Raw genomic sequence first — 17714 nt, forward strand, 5'->3', positions numbered from 1 at the left:
TACAAGGCCAAAAGTGCAAGTGGAACGACGAGTCAAAGGGACGACCGGGCTCAGCTTTCTCAACAGATCTGTATGTCCCTCAGCTTCTCTTGCAAGTGGTTCGACTTAACAGCTGATGTGTCAACTTGCCATGTTCAGCACCATGAAGTTTTCTGAGGATGGGTTATCCCTGGGGCCACCATCTGAACGAGTCAAAGACCACCCCGCTTTGTGGCAGCACGAGCCAGTGGTTGGCTACAGGTGCTCCAGATACTGCTATATGGGTATTCAGCCCCTGTTCTACTGCATGGCTGAGTCGAGCAGAGAGGCGGGAAGGACCCCTGAATGTACCGGGAAGAATGAAGAAGAAACGGGGGGGGGGGGTTCAGGATCAAGGCCTATGATGGAGAGGATGAGATAACTGATCGATGGGCAAGGACAAGCCAGTAGATGGACGATGCCAGGATCAATCTCTGCTCCATACCCGAAGTTAGCTGAGATTGCAGCTTCAGAACAGAGGTGAAAGAAGAGGGTTGTTGACAGGGCACTGAGCGATACAACTCTCTTCTGCCTTACAGGGTGAAAGAGAACAAAAATGGCACGATCCCACTTGGGAAACATTTCCATGCTCCATCCCAGACACACCTGGAGGACAGGAAATGGAAGGCTACCCCCGTCAATAAGGTGTCCTATTTAATTTTGCTGTAAACAAATGCACTCAGCTACCCTGCTGGAAGTACAGCCCAGCTAGGGGACGGGGACAGTGTGGTGGACAGAAGGACAGTGAGACGTCGAGAGGTCTGAGCGACTGTCGCAGGGCCTGTCTGAGCTGAAAACCCAACGAGGTCATCTTTTAAGATACCAAACAAGCAAGTGATTCGTCAACACCATCAAGTCGGGGGTGGGCAATGGAAGATGGGGACTAAAGATGCTGAAAGGGGCAGGGTATCGCCCCAAACAGACAGCTGTGGAAACAAATTAGGGAGGGGCTACAGAGAGACTGTTGCCTGGCTAAAGGGGGGCTTGATGTGCGGCTTCACTTGCCAGGATCCTAAAAGGTCAACGCTTAGCTCAAATCTCCTTTGCTCTGCCGTGTTCAATAGGTCTGCCTTCGCCCCATGCCGCTGACAGTGACTCGCGACACTGGCCGGGACCATCGGGGGAAGGACGAAGGACTAAGAGGAGGCGGCTCCTTGCAAGCCGAAGTCTGACGTTATATAAAAATAAAATTCTCTGAAACCTTCTACTGCCCCGGTAAGCGGTCGCAGGGTTTGAGACGAGGCGGGCTGGAGAGAGGGCAGCCGAACAATCTCCCAGGATGAGATGAGAGGACAGAAGCTGCCCGGCATTCTTCTGAAGCCCCGGTTTTCCCCGCCGAAAGAAGACATCCATATGCCAAGGAGCTGGGCGTCTCGCTTCTTCACGCGCATCAGACAGCGGAGTCTTCCTCGGTGGGGCTCGCCAGGCCTACCGCTGGCCGAGTGGACCCCGGGGGTCTCCCGTGCCGTGATGGTTCCATCTCGTTCCTTAAAATGCCCCTGCTCGTCGCCCAAGGACACCCGCTGAGAACTTCTGGTGCCAACGGGGAATAGAAAATAAAAAAGTCTTCTTTTTGTAAACTTAAGGTTGTTTCTTTAGTATCTCTATATATGTATATTTTTTAAAAGACACGTGTGTCGTGGTGAGGAGCCAGGGAGGTGGGCAGAACGGGAGGGCCGGAACTCTCCCTGGCGTCTTGCTGCAGGGTATCAGCCTCCTCCGATCCTGTCTTTCTTGTGTCTCTAGCCGGATACATTCGTGTGTGGTTCGTGGAGGGGAAAACGTTGCGCTCCTGGAGTAGGTAGGATGGAAAAGACCCCTTTTTACGCAACAGTCAAGAGCGTTTGTCCTCTGTTTGGGGAAAGGGGAGGGGAGTTACAGCCGTCTGTCCCACCAAGTCTGAGGCTGTGCCACTATACACTGGCAGTCAGATATGGTGGGGTTGGTTTTTTTTTGTTTTTTGGTTATACGAAGAGGGCCCAGTGGTCTCAGGTGAATACTAAAGATCCATCCGGAAGGTTCTGCATCTCCATGGAAACCAGCAGCGACGGCCCATTTCTGGCCTGCGAGAGACCCTTTCGCCTCAAGGCCGCCTTTCTGCCCTGCTTGCGTTTGTCCAGTCGGGACCGTCCCCAGCTTCCTCACACCTTCAGGGTCTTGTCCGGCCCCCCGCCGCTTGGGCTGCTGGCGGCACTGGCGTCTCCGCCCGCGTTCTTCTTCTTCCGCAGGGTCTCGATCCAGCTGGTGCTGGGGCGGCCGCTGAAGCTGGACAGGGCCAAGGAGCTCAGTCGCATGTTCTTCCCGGACATGATGAGCTCGCCGAAGCCCTCCTGGTGGGAAAAGGCATAGCCGGAGCGCCGTGAGCCGACTCGGCCGACCCGTCCCATGCAGCGGTGTTGGGTCTTCTGCTTTTTCCGTACCAACTGAGTATAGCGCACCTGGGAGATATCGGAAAGGGAAGAAGGATGACCGCAAGTCAGGAGCTGCGAGAAGGTTTTATGTGCATGCCCAGGGTTTCCACAAAGTCCTGCCTTTTTTTCTACCTCTCCTCTTCCAAAAACAACTGCAAAGCACCAAAGTTGGCAGCAACAGATACCTCTACCGAAAATTATTTCATTTGCGCTTTCTGCTCTATCTGTCCTGCCTGACCTTCCACACTTGTGGTCTTATCTAGGTAGCTAGCTAGCAGCGAACAATAAGGCAACTGCCAAGCAAAAACATATTCTAAAACTCAAATTATGTATGCATGCACCATCAAGTTGTAACGGACTTCTGGTGAACCCGGCGAGGGGCTTTCAAGGCAAGTGAGAAGCAGAAATGGCTTGCCATTGCCTTCCTCTGCAGAGACTTCCTTGGTGGTCTTGCATCCAAGAAGAAGAAGAGTAAGTGTTTATACTGCACTTTTCACTACCCTAAGGAGTCTCAAGGCAACTCGCAATCACCTTCCCTTCCTCACAACAGACACCCTGTGAGGCAGGTGGGGCTGAGAGAGCTCTGAGAGAACTGCTCTCGAGAGAACAGCTCCGAGAGAACTGTGACTGACCCACGATCACACCAGCAGCTGCATGTGGAGGAGGAGTGGGGAATCAAACCTGGTTCTTCAGATTAGAGTCTGCCGCTCTTAAGCACTACACCACACTGGCTCGCAAGTACCAACCTCAGTAAGCTTCTAAGATCTGATTAGATTGAAAACCCAAGTTAGGAAGAATTTATTTACTTCCCTGATAAGATTTCTGCTTGCAAGGAGTTGTTGTTATTTCATTTCGCAGAGAACCAGTTTGGCGGAGTGGTTAAGAACGGCAGGCTCTAATCTGGGAGAACCAGGTCTGATTCCCCACTGCTCCAGCCAGCTGGGTGACCTTGGGTCAGTCACACAGCTTTCTCTGAGACCACTCTCGGCCCCACCTCCCTCACAGGGTGTCTGTTGTGGGGAGGGGAAGGGAAATAAATCCAATCTCCTCTTCTTCCACAATTACCATGAATTAAAAGTATTATTAATTACTAATTGAAAATTATTATTATTATTCTGTATGGAGGAGTGTTTTAATTTCCTCAGCGCCACCTCTGCAATGTACAGTCAGAGGAAGATGATGATGATATTGGATTTATATCCCACCCTTCACTCCGAATCTCAGAGTGGCTCACAATCTCCTTTATCTTCCTCCTCCAACACAGACACCTTGTGAGGTGAGTGGGGCTGAGAGAACTCTCCCAGAAGCTGCTCTTTCAAGGACAGCTCCATGAGAGCTATGGCTGACCCAAGGCCATTCCAGCAGGTGCAAGTGGAGGAGTGGGGAATCAATCCCGGTTCTTCCAGATAAGAGTCCTCACACTTAACCACTGCCCCAAATTGGCTCTCAGTCACAGGTTGACTACCTCACCCACCATTTGCCGAAATGAGGCCTGAATTCAGCAGGAGAGAGGCACACAGGGTAGGTCTTCAACTTGAGCACTAAGCCATTTCCCCTCCTTCATCAGTTGATTGGCCACCCCCCTGACCCAAGCCTCTCGTGCCCCGGGGGGCCAAATCTCACCGTATCTGACAGCTCCGGTTTCAGATCCAATTTGAGGAAACGGAATGCCACCACCGGCATAATGCAAATGACAGTCGTGAGGGCGATCGTCAGCCACACGGCAGGCTGGGCAAGGGTGTTCTGGGCATTTCCTGGCCAGCGGAAAGAAAGAACCAAACAATGGTGCGATGAACAAAAAGAAGACGACGACTGCAGATTTATACGCTGCCCTTCTCTCTGAAGCAGAGTCTCAGAGCAGTCACAGTCTCCTATATCTTCTCCCCCCACAACAGACACCCTGTGAGGTAGGTGGGGCTGAGAGAGCTCTTACAGCAGCTGCCCTTTCAAGGACAGCTCTGTGAAAGCGATGGCTGACCCAAGGCCATTCCAGCAGCTGCAAGCGGAGGAGTGGGGGAATCGAACCCAGTTCTCCCAGGTAAGAGTCCGCACACTTAACCACTACACAAAACTAGCTCTCAGATGAATGAGAAAGGCTGCTGCTGCCCCCAAGGGTGGGGTAAGGTGGCACTCCAACATTAGTGCATGCAAGCACACACAAACACACAATGTAGTGGATATCTCCCATAATGCACACTGCTTTTGGAAAGAAGAGGGATGATCAGGAGACACATGTGGTTCTTTTCACACCTATTGTGCGGCTCCTGAAGCTCCCACCGCCCCATCAGTCGGCTTGGAGAAGGCATTTCTCTCTTTCCATCACATCTCCAAGCCAAATCAACCAGCAGTTTGGAAAATGCGTTTAAAGATGAAGTTGCTGTATCTCTCCCATGGGATCCAGGGAACTGGGCAAAGGGAGCTCTGGCACTTTCCCTCCCTCTCCAGGGGACCGAGAGGAGGAGGAGCCTCAACCAATGGAGAAAATCGAGGTTTTGTTCTGTAGCTCCTGTGCAACTGAGCAAGCCTTGCAAAGCAAGCTGAGATGCAGAAGGAAGTAAGAGAAAGGGAGTAGGAAGAGACAAGAGCCTGTTGCTCTGGGGCCTGATTCAGCCCCTGGGCCACATGTTTGACACCCCTGTCTTGGACCTTCTGCAGGTGGTCAGCCACTTCTTGAGAAGATGCTGGAGAGCTTTTGGAGTTCTGGCCCTGCTGGTGGACCTCCTGATGGCGTCTGGGTTTTGGCCACTGTATGACACAGAGTGTTGGACCGGATGGGCCACTGGCCTGACACAACATGGCTTCTCCTCTGTTCTTAACACATGAAGCTGCCTTACACGGAATCAGTTCCCTTTAACTTGAGGTGTGGGGGATTGAACTAAGAACCTTCTGCGTGTCAACAGATGCTCTTGCCAGTGGTAGCTCAGTTGTGCGGCAGCTGCTCTGCACAAGGGCCCCAGCTTCAGCCACGAGCATCTGCTACGGAAAGATCTCAGGCGGCAACGGATGGGAAAATCCCCGCTCTGCATAAAGCCCCGGACGGTGCTGCCACCCGTCATAACAGACAGTTCTGAGCCACATGGGCTCGTGGTCCAACATCGGCCGACTCCTTTAGCAAAGGGAGGCAACCTCTCACAGCTCATGAACACACAAAACCACACAAAGCTGCCTCAGAATGAAACCATCAAGATCAGGGTTGCCTGCTCAAACTGGCAACAGCTCTCCAGGGTCTAAGGCTGAGGTCTTTCCCATCACCTCCTGCCTGGTCCCTTTAACTGGAGATGCCGGGGATTGGACCTTCTGCATGCCAAGCAGAGGATCTAGCTCTAAGCCACAGCCCCTCTCCATAGCTCCTCAGGGTCTGAGGCTGAGGTCTTTCCCATCACCTCCTACCTGGTCCCTTTTAACTGGAGATGCCGGGGACTGAACCTGGGACCTTCTGCATGCCAAGCAGAGGATCTACCTCTAAGCCACAGCCCCTCTCCATAGCTCTCCAGGGTCTCAGGCTGAGGTCTTTCCCATCACCTCCCGCCTGGTCCTTTGAACTGGAGATGCCGGGGATTGAACCTGGGACCCTCTGCAAGCCAAGCGGATGCTCTGCCCCTTAGGCACAGCCTCTAATCAGACCAGCAGTGGCCCTCCAGGGCCTTTGGCTGAGGTATTTTCTATCACCTACTGCCTGCTTGGTCCTTTTGACTAGAGATGCCGGGGATTGAACTTGGGACCTTCTGCATGCCAAGCAGAGGCTCTAACAGTAAGCCACAAGCCCTAATTCAGCCTGGCAGCAGCTCTCTAGAGTCTCAGGTTAAAGGTCTTTCCCATCCTCTACTGCCAGATCTTTTAACTACAGAAATCAGGGATTGAACCTGGGACTTTCTGCATGCCAAATGGATGCTCTACCACTGAGCCACAGCCCCTATTCAGACCGGCAGTGGCTCTCCAGGGTCTGAGGCTGAGGCCTTTCCCATCACCTCCTGCCTGGTCCTTTTGACTGGAGATGCCGGGGATTGAACCTGGGACCTTCTGCACGCCAAGCAGAGGATCTACCTCTAAGCCACAGCCCCTCTCCATAGCTCTCCAGGGTCTCAGGCTGAGGTCTTTCCCATCACCTCCTGCCTGGTCCCTTTGAACTGGAGATGCCGGGAATTGAACCGGAGACCTTCTGCATGCCAAGCAGTTGCTCTACCATTGAGCCACAGTTCCCCTTGAGGTGGACAGGTGTGGAGGAGTGGACTGGACTCACCGACAAAACGGAACTGGTTGGGGAAGAGCTGGAAGAGGCCGTCACTGTGCATGGCGAACAGGATGGCAAAGTAAACAGCCAGGCTGCCCCAGATGAAGAAATGATTGATGGCTGTCCAGAATCCTGTGTCCAGCCCGATCTGTCGAGGAGAGAGGAAGAAGGTCAGTGGGGCACTGCTGGGGGAGGGAGGGAGACGTTGCTCCATAAGCCATGAGCCCTGGCCAGAGTCCCACCAGGGCACTGCGAGAGTGCAGATGCAATCAAGACTACACGAGAAGCTGAGAAGAGCCCTGCTGGATCAGACCAGTGAGGGTCCATCTAGTCCAGCATCCTGCCTCACACAGAGGCCTCAACCAGTTCCTCTGGAGGGCCAACAACAGGGCAGAGAGGCTGAGGCCTTCCCCTCATAAGAACATGAGGGTCCATCTAGTCCAGCATCCTGCCTCACACAGTGGCCTCAACCAGTTCCTCTGGAGGGCCAACAACAGGGCAGAGAGGCCGAGGCCTTCCCCTCATAAGAACATCAGAAGAGTCCTGCTGGATCAGACCAGTGAGGGTCCATCTAGTCCAGCATCCCGCCTCACACAGTGGCCTCAACCAGTTCCCCTGGAGGGCCAACAACAGGGCAGAGAGGCTGAGGTCTTCCCCTCATAAGAACATCAGAAGAGTCCTGCTGGATCAGACCAGTGAGGGTCCATCTAGTCCAGCATCCCGCCTCACACAGTGGCCTCAACCAGTTCCTCTGGAGGGCCAACAACAGGGCAGAGAGGCTGAGGCCTTCCCCTCATAAGAACATGAGGGTCCATCTAGTCCAGCATCCTGCCTCACACAGTGGCCTCAACCAGTTCCTCTGGAGGGCCAAAAACAGGGCAGAGAGGCTGAGGCCTTCCCCTCATAAGAACAAGAGGGTCCATCTAGTCCAGCATCCTGCCTCACACAGAGGCCTCAACCAGTTCCTCTGGAGGGCCAACAACAGGGCAGATAGGCTGAGGCCTTCCCCTCATAAGAACATGAGGGTCCATCTAGTCCAGTATCCTGCCTCACACAGTGGCCTCAACCAGTTCCTCTGGAGGGCCAACAACAGGGCAGAGAGGCTGAGGCCTTCCCCTCATAAGAACAAGAGGGTCCATCTAGTCCAGCATCCTGCCTCACACAGAGGCCTCAACCAGTTCCTCTGGAGGGCCAACAACAGGGCAGAGAGGCTGAGGCCTTCCCCTCATAAGAACAAGAGGGTCCATCTAGTCCAGCATCCTGCCTCACACAGTGGCCTCAACCAGTTCCTCCGGAGGGCGAACAACAGGGCAGAGAGGCTGAGGCCTTCCCCTCATAAGAACATCAGAAAAGCCCTGCTGGATCAGACCAGCGAGGGTCCACCTAGTCCAGCATCCTGTCTCACACAGTGGCCAACCAGCTTCTCTGGAGGGCCAACAACAGGGCAGAGAGGCCGAGGCCTTCCCCTCATAAGAACATCAGTAGAGCCCTGCTGGATCAGACCAGCGAGGGTCCACCTAGTCTAGCATCCTGTCTCACACAGTGGCCAACCAGCTCCTCTGGAGGGCCAACAATAGGGCAGAGAGGCCGAGGCCTTCCCCTCATAAGAACATCAGAAGAGCCCTGCTGGATCAGACCAGTGAAGGTCCATCTAGTCCAGCATCCTGTCTCACACAGTGGCCTCAAGCAGTTCCTCTGGAGGGCGGACAACAGGGCAAAGAGGCCAAGGCCTTCCCCTCAGAAGAACATCAGAAGAGCCCTGCTGGATCAGACCAGTGAGGGTCCATCTAGTCCATCTAGCATTGTGTCTCACACAGTGGCCTCAACCAGTTCTTCTGGAGGGTCAACAACAGGGCAGAGAGGCCACCTGGTGGATCGCAATCACCCAAAGGCCACTCACAAAACAGCAGCCTTGCATGCCCTGTGGAACTTAGAGAGGTCCTGCAAGGCACACACTTCTTCAGGTAGCTAGTTCTACAGGATGGGGGCCACAACTGAGAAGGCCTTCACCCTTGTGGACACAATGCAGACAGTTCATGGACCAGCGACCTTCAAGAAATGCCAAGGTGAAGTTTGGAAAAGATGGGGAGGATCACACACAGTTTAATTAAAACATTCATACCCCCCCTTTTCTGGCAGTTCACGGCAGCTTACAACTCTAGCCCCAACTTGAAGTTAGTTTTCCCACCTTATATCTCCCCTCCGAGACCTTGCGCCCCACCCGAAAGGGTCTCCTCAACATGCCTCAAGGCTGAGCCGAGATCTGAACCACCCCTTCTCACTTTGATTCGGCAGATTGGGGCTGTACCTGCACACTGACGACGATGACGAGGGAAGTTGCCACGGTGACGGCAAAGGACTGGTAGTCGGCGAGGTGGGCGTTGTCGCTGAAGACCCCATAGGGGATGAAGAACATGAAGACGGACGTGTAGATGCCCTGGGCAATGCAGATGAAGAACTCCCGCTTGTTGAAGAGGAGGTTCAGCTGCCCCGGTTCATACAGCTTGGGGTACTCCAGGCTGCGATGTTCAGGCACATCCTAAAATAGAAGACTGCAGATTGATACCCCGCCCTTCTCCCTGAATCAGAGACTCAAGAGCGGCTCACAATCTCCTTTATCCTCCTCCCCCACACACACAACAGACACCCTGTGAGGTGGTTGGGGCTGAGAGAGCTCTCTCAGAAGCTGCCCTTTCAAGGACAGAGTCTCAGAGCGGCCGACAATCTCCTATATCTTCTCCCCCCACAACAGACACCCTGTGAGGTGGGTGGGGCTGGAGAGGGTTCTCACAGCAGCTGCCCTTTCAAGGACAACCTCTGCCAGAGCTCTGGCTGACCCAAGGCCACGCTAGCAGGTGCAAGGGGAGGAGTGGGGAATCAAACCCGGTTCTCCCAGATAAGAGTCTGCGCACTTAACCGCTACACCAAACTGGCTCTCAGAAGGGCTAGAGGCCTAACGACCTTCACTTCTCTGATGAGGATGATCAGGGGCCTGGAGACCAAGCCCTATGAGGAAAAGTCCCACGACCCAGACTTGGGAATGTTCAGTTTGGAGAAGAGGAGGTTGTGGAGGGAGGGAGGATTGCTCTCTTGAAGAATTTGAAGGGCTGCCACGTAGAGGAGGAAGGCAGGGAGCTGTTCCTGTTGGCGGCAGAGGAGAGGACTCGCAATCACGGTCTTAAATTAAGAGTGTGAAGGTACCGGCTGGATATGAGGAAAAACTTTTTTTATGGGAAGAGTTGTTCAACAGTAGGATTGGCTACATGGGGAGGTGGTGAGCTCCCTCTCACTGGTGGTCTTTAATTAGCAGCTGGACAAGTACATATCAGGGATGCTCTAAGCCAGGAGTGTCAAACATGCAGCCTGGGGGCCGAATCAGGCCCCCGGAGGGCTCCTATCAGGCCCCTGAGCAACTGGCTGTCATCTGCTTCCTTCTCCCTCTCTCGTGCTTCCTTCTGCGTCACAGTTTGCTTTGCCAGGCTTGCTCAATCGCACAGGAGCTGCAGAGCAAAACGTCTATTTTCTCCATTGGTTGAGGCTCCTCCCATGGGGAGAAAGGGGAGGAGGAATAGCTTGCTTTGCCAGGCTCTCTCAATTGCACAGCAGAGCTACTGAGCCAAGCCTTTCTTCCTTCTGTTGGTTGAGGCTCCCCCCCCCTAGTCCCCTGAGGAAGGAGAGAGCCAGAGCTTCCTTTGCCTAGTCCCCTGGATCCCATGGGAGAACTACAAAGAAAGCATCTTTAAGACCAACGACTGCTAACATTTTAAGCATGTTTTAAGTTTTTAAAAATATATATATATATTTGTGTTTGTCTGTGTTCTTTATAAAATGTATTGTCTCTGCTACCTAATCTTAAATAGGTACACACATGGCCCAGCCTGACATGGCCCGGCCCAGCAAGGTCTCATTTATGTCAGATCTGGCCCTCATAACAAATGAGTTCGACACCCCTGCTCTAGGCTGATCCTGCACTGAGCGGAGGGTTAGACTACAGCTCCTTCCAACTCTAGGATTCTACAGCAGAATTGTTTCCTGCAGCAGTGATGGATTGGGAAGAAGCTAGGCTTGGAGAGTCAATCATACGGAGGCACGATAGGCACACTCTTTTCCTCAGAGTAGGTAGCTTTTCTCAGTGGACGACCTTGTGATCACAGGAGGCATCCATTTTCTAACAGAATGCTAGAAATTCAAAAAGGGGCAGGGCTTGCCTAGCCCCTCCCTGCCCTGTGTGCCTAGCTCTGCCCCCCCCCTCCACCCTCATGGTGTTCAGAAGTGAAAAAGAACCTTCAACTGACCTGGTCAAAGACACCCATGGCGAGCACAGGCAGCGAGGTGTAGACAATGTTGTACAGTGTGATGAAGTACTGATCGTAGACGGTCTTTGGAAAGAGAGGGGGGGGGGGAAATGGCGAGTCAAGGACAGGAAGGGGAAGAGGAGTCCGGACACTCCCCTAACTCCCTGCAATCTGCTGACCCCAGGCTCCTAATCTTTGCTGCCCCCAAGAGGCCATTCATGTCAACAAATCAAGCTACACAACCACAGCGGATTGGGATAGGGATGCCAGCTTCAGGTTTGGAAACTCCTGCAGATTTGGGGGTGGAGCTTGGGGAGAGGAAGGACCTCAGTGGGGTGCAATGCCATAGGCTGCACCCTCCAAACCACTTATTTTCATTCCGGGCAAGTGATCTCTGTAGTCTGGAGATGAGCTAAAATTCCAAGAGATCTCCAGGTCCATAGGCCCCACCAGGAGAACCTTCCACTGGAGATGCCAGGGACTGAACCTTCTGCACACAAAGCAGGCACTCTGCCCATTGATCTAGCTGAGTCTACTATGGACATGCCAGCTGACACTCACTCTGCCTATATAGTTCTGCACTGCCTACGCTGACTGGCAGTGGCTCTCCCAGATCTAAGAATATCTGAAGGGCCCTGCTGAACCTGACACAGTGGCCTCAAACAGTTCCTCTGGAGGGCAAACAACAGGGCACAGAGGCCGAAGCCTTCCCCTCATAAGAACATCAGAAGAGCCCTGCTGGATCAGACCAGTGAGGATCCATCTAGTCCAGCACAGAGGCCAACTAGTAGGTCTAACAACAAGGCAAGGCCTTCATAGAGTCCTTCACAGGAACATTTATTTATTTAATTCAGCCTCTATCTCACCCTAACATGCTGGATCAGAGTGGTGGTCCATCTAGTCCAGCCTCCTGTCTCACACAGTGTCCTTAACCAGTTCCTCTGGAGGGCCAACAACAGGGCAGAGAGGCTGAGGCCTTTCCCTGATTTGCCTCCTGGCAGTGGGATTCAGAGGTTTAGTGCCTCTGAATGTGGAGGTCTTCACAGACCAGTCATTCCTCCAGAGTCAACGCTAGAGTGCCTTCTCCTACCCCATCCCTCCCCCTTACTCCCCGCCACCTTCCCCGGAGCCTCACCTGGGCAGAGAACCCGCAGAAGAAGCCGAACCAGAAGTGCACCATGGTGAAGGCAAAGTTCTTGTAGAAGAAATAGCAGAGGAACTTGCACATGCGCAGGTAGGACCAGCGCCCGTGGACCAGCAGGAGGCGCTGCAGAAACTTGAACTGCGAGAAGGAATAGTCCGAGGCCAGCACCGCTTGGATGCCCTCCTGGCCGCTGATGCCGACACCGATGTGGGCAGCTGCCGGGGGCGGGAGGAGGAAAGAGAGAGAGGGGATGCTGGACTAGCCAGACAGCTCTTTATTTCTGCTCCTGCCCCAGTTATCACAGATCTCCTCCACAGTTCCTTTCTTATCTACCATCCAAAACACTGCACTTCTGTAACATCACAGAGTCATACAGTTGAAAGGGACCTCCAGGGCCATCTAGTCCAGGGGTGGCCAACAGTAGCTTTCCAGATTTTTTTTTTGCCTACAACTCCCATCATCCCCAGACATTGGCCATGCTGGCTGGGGCTGATGGGAGTTGTAGGCAAAAAAAACATCTGGAGAGCTACCGTTGGCCACCCGTGATCTAGTCCAACCCCCTGCACAATGCGGGAAATTCACAAACACCTCCCCCTAAATTCACAGGAACCTCATTGCTGTCAGATGGCCATCTAGCCTCTGTTTAAAAACCTCCAAGGAAGGAGAGCCCACCACCTTTTGAGGAAGCCTGTTCCACTGAGGAACCCCTCTAACGGTCAGGAAGTTCTTCCCCCTATATTCACAGGATCCGCATTGCTGTCAGATGGCCATCTAACCTCTGTTTCAAAACCTTAAAGGAAGGAGAGCCCACCACCTCCTGAGGAAGCCTGTTCCACTGAGGAACTGCTCTGTCAGGAAGTTCTTCCTAATGTTGAGCCAGAAACTCTTTTGATTTAATTTCAACCCGTTGGTTCTGGTCCTACCTTCCGGGGCCACAGAAAACAATTCCACACCCTCCTCTACATGACAGCCCTATCAATGGGTTATGACTAGGTTGCTAAGCAGTGGGTTGTGGGGTGGGGTGACAAGAAAAATAATTAAATCAGGAGTCCCCCAAACGGTTCCTGTGGGTGCCGTGGTGCCTGCTGACAAGTCCCGGTGCCCACCAAGGGAGATGTTGCAGATGGCTTTTTTTGAACACCGGGCCCTGAAACATTGCCCACCCATGCCAGGTCTCTGCTCCGGCCACTCACTCTTGATCATGCTGACATCGTTGGCCCCGTCGCCGATGGCCAAGGTGACGGCCTTCTTGTGCTTCTTGACCAGCTCCACCACTTGGGCCTTCTGCAGGGGGGTGACGCGGCAGCAGATGACGGCTTTGCAGGCGCAGGCCGTCTCCAGGAATTCCAGCTCCATGTCGGCCTCCAGCGCGTGCGCCTGCAGGGACAGGTCGGGAGAAGGCGATCAGCAGACAAGGGTGTGGGGAGGATGGGAAAAGAAATCGCTAAGCTGTGCACAAGGTGGAGGGAAGATAGGGTTGCCAATCCACAGGTGGGTGAAATTTACAAATTTTTACAAATTTTACAAATTACAAAATTTTTTACAAATGTTACAAATTATTAGCCACAGCGTATTGATGGAACTTTCTGTCTGGGGCAGTGAGCCAGTTTGGTGTAGTGGTTAAGTGTGCAGACTCTTATCTGGGAGAGCCGAGTTTGATTCCTCACTTGCACCTGCTGGAATGGCCTTGGGTCAGCCATAGCTCTGGCTGAGGTTGTCCTTGAAAGGGCAGCTGCTGTGACAGCCCTCTCAGCCCCACCCACCTCACAGGGTGTCTATTGTGGCGGAGGAAGGTAAAGGAGATTGGAGCCCCTCTGAGACTCTTCGGAGTGGAGGGCGGGATATAAATCCAATATCTTCTTCTGTATTCTGGGTGCTTGGGGGGGCAACAGTGGGAGGGCTTCTAGTGTCCTGGCCCCACTGATGAACCTCTTGATGGCATCTGGGTCTTTTTGGCCACTGTGTGACACAGAGTGTTGGGCTGGATGGGCCACTGGCCTGATCCAAAAGGGCTTCTCTGATGCTCTTCTGGAGGAGAATTCTCTCCTGACCCCAAAGCAGTGATTGGCATTACCCTGAGCATATAAGAAAGAGCCACAAGAGTCGAATGCCACAGCTCACCCCTTCCTGCTCTCTCTCCCATGACTTGCCTGGGCACGTTTGTTTCTAAGTGCCTGCCAGGACCTCCCTTACCAGGCTGTGCCCGTTGATGACCAGGGCGTACTCTCCGGCCACCGCCTCCAGCACCGAGGTCAGCTTCGTGGCAGACACTTTCTCCTGGTAGGTGAAGCCGTTTCCCACGGACCGCGAGGAATCCAACATCTTCTCCCGGGCCTTCCTGCCAGCAGAGGGAGGGAAGGAAGGGAAAGGAAGAATAAGGACGAGCGATAGAGGAGAAAGCTTTCCCTGCCTTCCAAACCTTGAGATCAGAGTAACAGCCCTGGGAAACCAAACGTTAAGGTTTTGGCCCAGGATAGGATGTTTCCAGAGCAGCCTCAAAGCTCAGCCTCTGCACTGCTTCAGTGCAGCATGAGTTTCTGACCTTCGGGGTGACAAAATGGGCTCAGAAGCTAGTGGACAACATCCGGGGGATTGCAGAAGCCAGCCTCCTCTATGGCGTCTCTTCCCACAGTCTTGGTAAAACCTCTGCCACAGAGAATGCTTGCATCGGCTCTCGTGGGACTCTTAACAAGAAGCTGAAACTGATCCTTAGTCCGTCACGGTCGGAATTGTCTACTTGGAAACCAAGAGCTGGATGGGACCTCAAGGGTCATCTGCTCCAATACTGAACCCGGCCACTGGTCTATCGAGGTCAGTATTGCTAGCCCTGACCTGGATAGCCCGGGCAAGCCCGATCTTGTCAGATCTCAATAGTTAAGCAGAGCCGACTCTGTGCTTGGATGGGAGACCTCCTGGGAATACCAGCAGTTGGGAGGACATGGCTGGGCTTAATTCGGCCACCTCTGGGAATATCCACCAAGTCCCCAGCGTTGTGCAGGGGGTTGGACTAGATGACCCTGGAGGATATTCTAGCATTGGAGAAAGTTCAGAAAAGGGCAACTAGAATGATTAAAGGTTTGGAACACTTTCCCTATGAAGAAAGGTTAAAACGCTTGGGGCTCTTTAGCTTGGAGAAATGATGACTGCGGGGTGACAGGATAGAGGTTTACAAGATTCTGCATGGGATGGAGAGAGTAGAGAAAGAAGGGCTTTTCTCCCTTTCTCACAATACAAGAACTCGTGGGCATTCGATGAAATTGCTGAGCAGTCAGGTTAAAAACGGATAAAAGGAAGTCCTTCTTCACCCAAAGGGTGATTAACATGTGGAATTCACTGCCACAGGAGGTGGCAGCGGCTACAAGCATAACCACCTTCAAGAGGGGATTGTATAAAAATATGGAGCAGAGGTCCATCAGTGGCTATTAGCCACAATATATATATGTATATATAGGGGGGGGGGTGTATATGTGTGTGCATATGTATGTATATGTGTGTGTGTGTGTGTATACACTCACACACACACACATATATATATATATATATATTGGCCACTGTGTGACACAGAATCTTGGACTGGATGGGCCATTGGCCTGATCCAACATGGCTTCTCTTATGTTCTTACGTTCTTATGTCCCTTCCAACTCTATGATTCTATGACGGGAAAGGACTGCAGCCCAGTGGCAGAGCAGCTGCTCAGAATGCAGAAGGTCCCAGGTTCAATCCCTGCCATCTCCAGTAACAATCAGGCCACTTGTGGTGGGAAAGAGCTTCGCTGCTTGAAGAGCAGCTGACAGTCTGAGTAGACAATACTGATATTGATCATAGAATCATAGAGTTGGAAGGGATCTCCAGGATCATCTAGTCCAACCCCCTGCACAATGCAGGTAACTCACAAACACCTCCCCCTAAATTCACGGGATCTTCATTGCTGTCAGGTGGCCATCTAGCCTCTGTTTAGAAACCTCCAAGGAAGGAGAGCCCACCACCTCCCCAGGAAGCCTGTTCCACTGAGGAACAGCTCTAACGATCAGGAAGTTCTTCCTAATGTTGAGCCGGAAACTCTTCTGATTTAATTTCAACCTGTTGATTGTGGTCCTACTTTTTGGGGCCACAAAAAACAATTCCACACCATCCTCTATAGGACAGCCCTTCAAGTACTTGAAGATGAGGATACTATCACCAAGGGTCTGAGTCAGGATGGCAGCTTCATGGAAGAATAGCTGCAATTAAGATGAATATTTTGCCGAGAATTTGTTTCAAACAATTCCAATTGTGAAAGACAGTAAACAATTTAACAAATGGCAAAGGAAGATTTTGGAATTTGTATGGGCTAGGAAGAAACCAAGGATTAAAATGAAAGTTTTAATAGATGCTAAAGAAAGAGGAGGATTCCAATTACCAGATTTAAGATTATATCATGAAGCAGTTTGTTTAGAGTGGATAAAAGATTGGGTGACGCTGTTGAATAAAAAACTTTTAGTGTTGGAAGGTCATGGAAATAAATTCGGCAGGCACGCTTATATGTATTATGGGAAGAAAAAGATGGATAGTTTTTTCTCTCACCATTATATAAGAAATAATTTGTTGAATACTTGGATGAAATATAAGAAATATGGTGATGAAAGAGAACCATTATGGGTAGTGCCAGCAGAAGTGATAAAAATAACAGCTGAGACAGGTGAGGAGAAATGGCTGTCATACAATCAACTATTAAAAACACAAAGCGGCAAAACAGAATTGAAAACTGCTGTGGAGTTGAATAACAAATACGATTGGTTTCAAATGGAACAAATAAAGAGTTTGGTGGAAAATGATGTTAAAACTGAAGGAATAAGACGAGAGCAAACAGAAATGGAAAAAGTTCTGCTTGGAGATAATGAAAAATTAATTTCAAAAACTTATAAGTTACTTTTAAAATGGTCTACAGAAGATGAAGTAGTGAAATCTCAAATGATTAAATGTGCAATAAATGTAAATAAAAAAATACAGATGGATACATGGGAATATTTATGGAAGAACTCTATGAAACTTTCAACATGTCAGAGTATTAAAGAGAACTGTTTTAAAATGATGTATAGATGGTATATGACTCCTCAAAAATTGGCAAAGATGAATAACAAGATGCCAGGCAGATGTTAGAAATGCAAAAAACATGAAGGTTCTTTCTACCATATGTGGTGGACCTGTGAAAGAGCGAAAAAGTATTGGCAGATGATCCAACAAGAAACTTCTAGGATCTTGGGATATGAATTCAAGAAAGCTGCAGAGACTTTTCTGTTGGGATTACAAATGGAAAAATTTCCAAAAGAAGACAGAACTATAATTTGGTACTTGCTTTCAGCTGCTAGGACACTATATGCGCAGTTATGGAAGCAAGAAAAAAATACCAAAAAAATGGGATTGGATTGTAAAAGTTATGACATGGAGTGAGATGGACAAATTAACAAGAACTTTAAGAGACTATGATTTAGAAGATTTTAAAAGGGAGTGGAAAAAATTTAGAAGTTATGTAGAAGACGAGTGAAAAGTAAAAGGACTTTGGACAATTTTTGATAACGATTAAACTTTAGAAGAAGAATATTAATTTTAGTTCTTAGTAATTAACGGTACCTTTC

The 17714-nt window shown here is 51.2% G+C and overlaps 1 protein-coding gene across 2 annotated transcripts in view; it reads right to left on the bottom strand.

Annotated features, from left to right (window-relative positions):
* Positions 1-1820: 1820 nt before the first annotated feature.
* The window catches only part of ATP8B2 (ATPase phospholipid transporting 8B2), an 83318-nt gene continuing 67424 nt past the window's right edge, over positions 1821-17714 (bottom strand). For both annotated transcript variants that reach the window (XM_060255737.1, XM_060255728.1), the window contains 8 exons: positions 14293-14437; positions 13293-13476; positions 12091-12314; positions 10956-11039; positions 8969-9199; positions 6670-6808; positions 4053-4183; positions 1821-2456 (listed from right to left, as the gene is read on the bottom strand). In XM_060255737.1, the coding sequence (XP_060111720.1) occupies positions 2160-2456; positions 4053-4183; positions 6670-6808; positions 8969-9199; positions 10956-11039; positions 12091-12314; positions 13293-13476; positions 14293-14437 (1435 nt within the window). In that variant the 3' untranslated portion in view covers positions 1821-2159. The remainder of the gene's footprint in view (positions 2457-4052; positions 4184-6669; positions 6809-8968; positions 9200-10955; positions 11040-12090; positions 12315-13292; positions 13477-14292; positions 14438-17714) is intronic.

This window comes from Heteronotia binoei, chromosome 1, assembly GCF_032191835.1.
Source record: "Heteronotia binoei isolate CCM8104 ecotype False Entrance Well chromosome 1, APGP_CSIRO_Hbin_v1, whole genome shotgun sequence".
Classification (NCBI taxonomy): domain Eukaryota; kingdom Metazoa; phylum Chordata; class Lepidosauria; order Squamata; family Gekkonidae; genus Heteronotia; species Heteronotia binoei.